Source organism: Cebidichthys violaceus, unplaced genomic scaffold (assembly GCF_023349555.1).
Source record: "Cebidichthys violaceus isolate CVI_PGR_0920_01 unplaced genomic scaffold, fCebVio1.0.p SCAF_15, whole genome shotgun sequence".
NCBI classification, from domain to species: Eukaryota; Metazoa; Chordata; class Actinopteri; order Perciformes; family Stichaeidae; genus Cebidichthys; species Cebidichthys violaceus.
Window position 1 is genome coordinate 15,055,145 of NW_027176318.1, and position 6,482 is coordinate 15,061,626.

Here is a 6,482-nt window from a genome sequence, read left to right on the forward strand (position 1 = left end):
GCGTTTTGGCCGTCGCCATCTTGGATTACGGCCGCCGCCATCTTGGCTTTTTTGCAACCAATGAACGGAAGGGACCGTATTTGGACAGCGGAGGAGTGACGTAGAGACGCCGTACACGGCTCGATCAGGGCAGCGACCGGTCAATCCTAAAGTAGCCCCGCCCCTAAAGCACGCCCTGCTTCATGGTCTGTGTGACTCTAAATGGAGCATAATGTACTAAATGAACATCATGCTGTATTGAAGAAGACTTGAAACTAGAGATTGAGACCATAAACTCATGTTTACAATGTTTACTGAGGGAATAAATCAAGAGAGAAGTAGAGTCATATTAGACTAGACTTCTATACAACCAGAGGAGTCGCCCCCTGCTGGACACTAGAGAGAATGCAGCTTTAAGACACTTCTGCATCTTTAGAACCGGAGGTTGCCGCCTGGTTCAGAGGTGAAATAGACTTGGAAATCCACCAAAGACAGCAACAAAGACACTACCTTTTAACCTGGTCTTAAGTTGCTCTCTTAAGTTATAGATCCACGAGTTTAAAGTCAACCCAGAGGGCAAAAAGTTGAGCCAGGTTTTTAAAAAATGTTATTTTGCACTGATATGCGATAGAGGTTTTTCCTGCCGGGCTCAGCGGCTTCATTCACAGTTCTTTACTTCACAGTAGTAGGAGACTACATCTATCTTTTTGTCCCTGACACCTTCATCTGTCCACGATTAGCCCCTTAAGGGGGATTTGTTTCCCTGCAGTTGGTTTAGGTTCCTTAGCTGCGTCAAAACTAGGGCGAGGTTTTGCATTATCAATCTTGTCTGGTCCACTTATTCAGTCCTACCAGAGTCTGTATGGGATCACTCTCACCTGAAGGTGAACTGAAGGCGTCAGTGTTGGACTAAACAGCTGCGGCAGCTTGGTGTGAATGCACCTTTAATCTAAGTCTGCTCTGAGGCTTACATCTTCTCTTTGAAACTGCTTTATATTCTGTCTAGTGTGCCGTAAGTCATCGCAATATACCAAAAAAAAAAAAAAAATGTAACGCTTGAGCGAGTACAGTAGATTAGCCAAATGCTTCATTGCATCCTTGACATTATAGAAATCTGAAACTCCCCCCCCCCCCCCCCCCCCCCTCCTCTTAATCCAGCACCACCTTCCCGCCTCCGCTGAGCTCTCACCTTGTATGTGTTGCAGGGAGTCTCATCCTGAGAGGCTGAGCTCACACAGTGGGGTGTTGCTGGTTATAAATATGCTCTTTTTTTATCTCGCGGTTTTGATGCGGAGCGCCAAGATGCCGGAAAACATTCAAATCACCTTGGTTTTATCCTGCTAATATCCACTGCGAGGAGCACTGATCTCGCTCCGCTCGTCTCTGTTAATGCAGCGTAATGAACTCCCTTTTAAGATATTGCACCGCTCCACAAATGCACTTCTCTTGGCCAACGCCATTTTTATTTAATAGATGTTAGTGTTAACATATTGCAGAGGAGGTCATCATTAACCCGGAGAGAGTATAAGTCTCATTAGGCTGCAGGAACAAGTTCCAAGATGTAGCGTGTCATCAAATATTACTCGGCTTCATGACTTCATTAACAGTTGGAAGAGATATTTCACTCCGTGAGCTACTTCATCTGCAGAGGCATTTAGCGGCTACATGCTATATGTTCTTTAATGTGGCACAACCGGCGCGTTCTTTCTACCGCCGGCTTCGCATTTAACAAAAAGATAATCACACGAGACGTACCTCCATATGCTGACACACATCGCCTTGCGCTTACAGGCTGTTTTGCATTTTTGGCTGGATGCGAGTTTAAATTTGCTCAGCAGATGACGATAATGCGTACGCTTGTCATCATCTCCCAACAGCTTGCATTCAAACAATCATCACAGCCGACGCTAATGTCGGCTAATGCGTATTATTGATTTACAACTCTTCAGCGCTTGGTTAGTTTTATTGTTCCTGATGTAAAAATCGGATAAATATTCACATTGTGTTCGTTCGCTCGGCTGTTTGTGAAAACACGGCTGATCATTGTAACCACATGGAGCCGATCTGTGTTCTGTGATGTTCTTCTGCTTAGCGGTTTGTGGATTGAAATGTTGGGAAAAGCAATTTTCTTTCTGTCCGACTGCGTCTACAACTATTAAAATGAGTCAGTGTATCGTAAGAAGTGCTCATCTTTATAGTTGAATGTGTTTTGTTTTTTGCGTGTTATCACCAGCACTTCCCTTCCTCTTAAATGTAAGCGTTCATACAAAATTGCTCTTCCGTTTTGCAGCCATCGTGGTTCTCTTCATCACACTGAGGCGGAGCAAGAAGGAGCCCCTCATCATCTCCGAGGAGGACATCCGAGAGAACGTGGTGACCTACGACGACGAGGGCGGAGGCGAGGAGGACACCGAGGCCTTCGACATCATCGCCCTCCGCAACCCGGCCGCCGCCGAGGAGCTCAAGTTCCGGCGGGACATCCGCCCGGATTCGAGAAAACACTGCGGCCGGCCCCGCAGCCGCCGGAGCGCGTCGGCGGAGCTGGACGAGGTGGACGTGCACGAGTTCATCAAGCAGAGACTGGTGGAGGCCGACATGGACACCAGCGGGCCGCCGTACGACTCCCTCCAGACCTACGCTTACGAGGGGCAGGGCTCGCCCACGGGATCCATCAGCCCTTTAGACACTCCCGCCGCGCAATCAGAGCAGGATTATAACTACCTGGACAACTGGGGGCCCGAGTTCCAGAAACTGGCAGAACTCTACGCAGAGGCAGATTCGGATGTGACGACCTAGTCTGTGATTTCACCGCCGTTCAAACCAAACCCGTTTGAAGTCCGTTTTTTTTTTTTTTTTTCAAATTTTCAGTGAACAATATAAGCAGAGATGCTTTCAAACTGTTCCAGGTGGTTTATAGCTGTTGAACTAAAAATGACTGCTCTACAATTTTTTTGTTTTGTTTTTATTTTCATTCCGTCTCTTTGGATCATGGGGTTGTTCATCTGGAAGTGTTAAATCAGATTTTGAGATGAGAAGAACGACAATATGGGGAAAAAAGGAAAATGATATTTTCCTTGGTGTATATTTTTTATTGCTCAATAAAGTCCTGAAATCCATATGAGTGGATATGTGAACAAAAAAAAGAAAAAAATTGTACATTTGTCTTCTTCATCCAGGAGTGGATTCACCGTGCAGCGCGCGGTTAAGATGATCACGGTGGGAGGCATTACCAAAAGGTGTTTATAATTCACCGAGCAGAGGATGACGCTGAGACATCCATATGCACAATAATGACACCTACGGCGCTGCAATGTGTTTTGTGTCATTTTCCTCCATGTTGCCATTATCTATGAAACACATTGAATTCAGCCAGTATTTCTGAACATATGTACATTTCTCTTTAACTGAAGGGAGGTAGCTTCATGCTAGTATCACAACTAGTATTTTTAGCATTACATTCATCAGGGCAAACAGTGGTTATGATATGAAATCTTTTAGCTCATAGGTTAACCTGTGATCCTTTCAGAACATGCTGCTCCCCACAAACGCAGCAGACTTTTTCTGGAGCCACAGAACACAAGAAATGCAGCCTCGGTGTCCCGAAGTTTCCCCAGGACCTCCTCCTGGTCAGCTTTCCAATTCATTAGGTGTGTGTGGGCCCCTTTATAGGAGCCACTCTCTCTCTGCATCGCTTCATTAAATGGTCTGTGCGTGACGCTTTTTGCAATGGGACCGCTGAGGGATATATATATATATATATATATATATATATATATACGTACACACTCTTAACAAGGTTACGGAGGAATTTGTGTGCACTTCTATACCAAACATTAGTGCATCAGACTTTACCAGGAAGTATAGCACACGTACTGTCTTACTGTAATGGCTCAGTCAAGCTACCTTCACACTGCAAGCCTTATTGCTCTTTCTTAAAATGTGGATTATGTCACGTTACGTCACATATCGGATCCCGGTGTGAGCTGCTCACGGTCCTGAACTGAGCCCCGCGCACGAAGTCAGCGTTTTACGGTTTCGCTGATAGGGTGATGCGCAGTAGAAGCGAGTGAGTGTGTGAGCAGGACGGGGATAAAGAGAGCTGCATAATATGTAATTACGGCTTGTTGTTCGGCAACTTCTAAGCCAGGAGTGGTGCGATCGCAGTGTGAATGGCTTCACAGCGGAATTTTAAGAGATCAGATTGATCTGTGCTGTTCAGAACATCTGATTTGGGCCACTTTTGCAGGGTTTGTTAAATCACTTGTTTCATTGATGTTAAAACTGCAACGAGCTGAAACACAAAACTGATATGTTGTCTCGTCTTGACATGACATGTTAGACATATTGGAGATTCAGAGCAACGTAATTCATTTGAAGTTGTGTCTCAATGTCCAAGCTCTTTTAGCTCCGTTTTGGTCTCCACCAACTCCTGATGGAACTATCAGACTTTTTTAGCTCCTAAATGATGGACTGTGTTTCTGAGCTAGTTGCTAACTTCGTTTGCCTTGTAGCACCCAGTGGGTTTTAAGAACCGCTTCACTACAAACACGTCTGAAACCAAAACAGCAAAGTTTTGGGTCGTAATAAAAAAAAAAAACGATGTGCTGAAAGACGCTATAAAGCTCTGCAGAATCAGGCGACATGATGTGGTTTCCAATGAGATGATCCATTGTTAATATATACTGTAGTTCTACTCTGTCTAAAAGTTGAAGTATGGCTTTATCCATAAGAAGTCTGAGATGTCCCATTTTAAAGTACCGTCGGTGACATCTTTAGTACTTTGTATGACATAAAGTGGAAGGAACATCACCTTCCTTTACATCCATTAGGGAACAAAGAATGATCTCACATTCATTACGCAACATTTCCATGAGAACCAGAAAACTAAAACTTCAAAGTGCTGTCATTTTCTCAACGGGGAGTTAAAGTAGCCAGTTCACCGACAAAACGCTACGATTTGCTCTCATTTTGTTCTATTAAGCATTTTGAAAAAAAAAAAAAAAAAAACGAGGCCACGTCTGTGAAGTTCAGCAGCTGCCACGGATGGTGAATGTCATTTTGCAACCAGACTCCCTGGTTCTGTGAGTAACAATGTGCCGGGGCAGAAACATCAGCGCTGACGTACAGGGATCGCATCACTTGTATGCTGCTTTTTTTTTTGTACAGGGCGATTAGTTATCTTCAACCAGCCCTGACTGACTCCTCAGTCCTGTCAGGCTCTCGTTCAAGCGTCGGAAGCGTTGACGACGGTCGTGAGGAAAGACAAAGTGAAGACGATGAATATTTCAGAAACCTCCACTTGTACCTCCCGACATAACAACCGTCTTCTCTACATAACAATCCTCCGTCTCGTTCTGCCTCCTCGGGTTTCTCGCTCATTAATTCCTCCTTGGCTCGCAGAACGGAAGTGTTTTTCCTCTTTTTCGCGATCGGAATCGAAAAATCAGCACAGACATTTCGTTCCAACGTTTGTGAGCGGCCCGAGGGCTGGCCCACGGCGACGGTCGTGTACGGCAGCCAAAGGCGAGCGTGGAAGTTCTCAGACTGAAATTCAGGAGTTATTTCTCTGCTTATGTTTCCATTTGAGGTTTTTTGTGTATTTGCATTTTTAACGCGCATAGATTTGAGCCTCAATTAATGACTCATCATCAGATGAATGCAGCAGCAACCATTCAAACTCTCACAATGTATCGTCCACCTGCCTTCCATCCGGCATTTTGTCCCCCAGTCTTCACAAAATTCGTCTCTCTTAGGGGAAACATCAACTTTCTAATGACTCCCAGGCTCCTAAAGGGTCTCTCTTTTCCTCCGGCAACACAGATACGAGTACATGCCCTGGAGGGCTGTGTGTGGAAACTGGGCAGTTTTGGACAAAGTGAGCCTTACTTTGGTAAGATAGATAGCTGCCTCTATACAGGAGAGGGCTCTAAACCAGCGATTCCCAAAGAGGGGTCAGGGGACCCCCAGGGTTTATTACAAAAAGCAGATATTTCGATTTTTAAATCTAGAATATAATTGTTCATATACTACGTTCTAATCTAGAACTCTTAGAATCTGCAAATGCGTTGAATATTATGTCTAATATATTTTTAATACATTACAATGTATGAAATAGGCTTCATCAAATGATTCCAGGGGACATTCATGAAGGGGGTCCCCGGTGAATTCTCTATATTGTAAGGGGACCCTTGGCTGAAAGATGGAGACCCTCTGCTCTGAATGGTAAAGCTGTCGGAAAGCTAGAAAATACAGAGAATTATGGAATTGCGGTGACCTGAATCAAAGCATGCAGTTATTGAGGGTTCTCTATTTGATATTCAGAGCAAAAGGTATATCCAACAACTATTAGCTACGTGTAAAGATTCATTGTAGTGATTTCTACCGGAGCAGAGAATGAAGTCGCTCTCATGAAGTCCTCTGTGCTCTAATATGGGCTCTCTGCTGCACACATTTTCACTGTTCTTGAAATCCTTGGAGAACCCATTGAATTTATTTTAGACCAG

General features: G+C 44.5%; 1 protein-coding gene across 3 annotated transcripts in view; it reads left to right on the forward strand.

The window, feature by feature from the left end:
* The window catches only part of LOC137872027 (cadherin-18), a 144,803-nt gene extending 141,721 nt beyond the window's left edge, over positions 1-3,082 (forward strand). For all 3 annotated transcript variants that reach the window (XM_068710223.1, XM_068710222.1, XM_068710224.1), the window contains one exon: positions 2,270-3,082. In XM_068710223.1, coding sequence (XP_068566324.1) covers positions 2,270-2,775 — 506 coding nt within the window. In that variant the 3' untranslated portion in view covers positions 2,776-3,082. The remainder of the gene's footprint in view (positions 1-2,269) is intronic.
* The last annotated feature ends 3,400 nt before the right edge of the window (positions 3,083-6,482 follow it).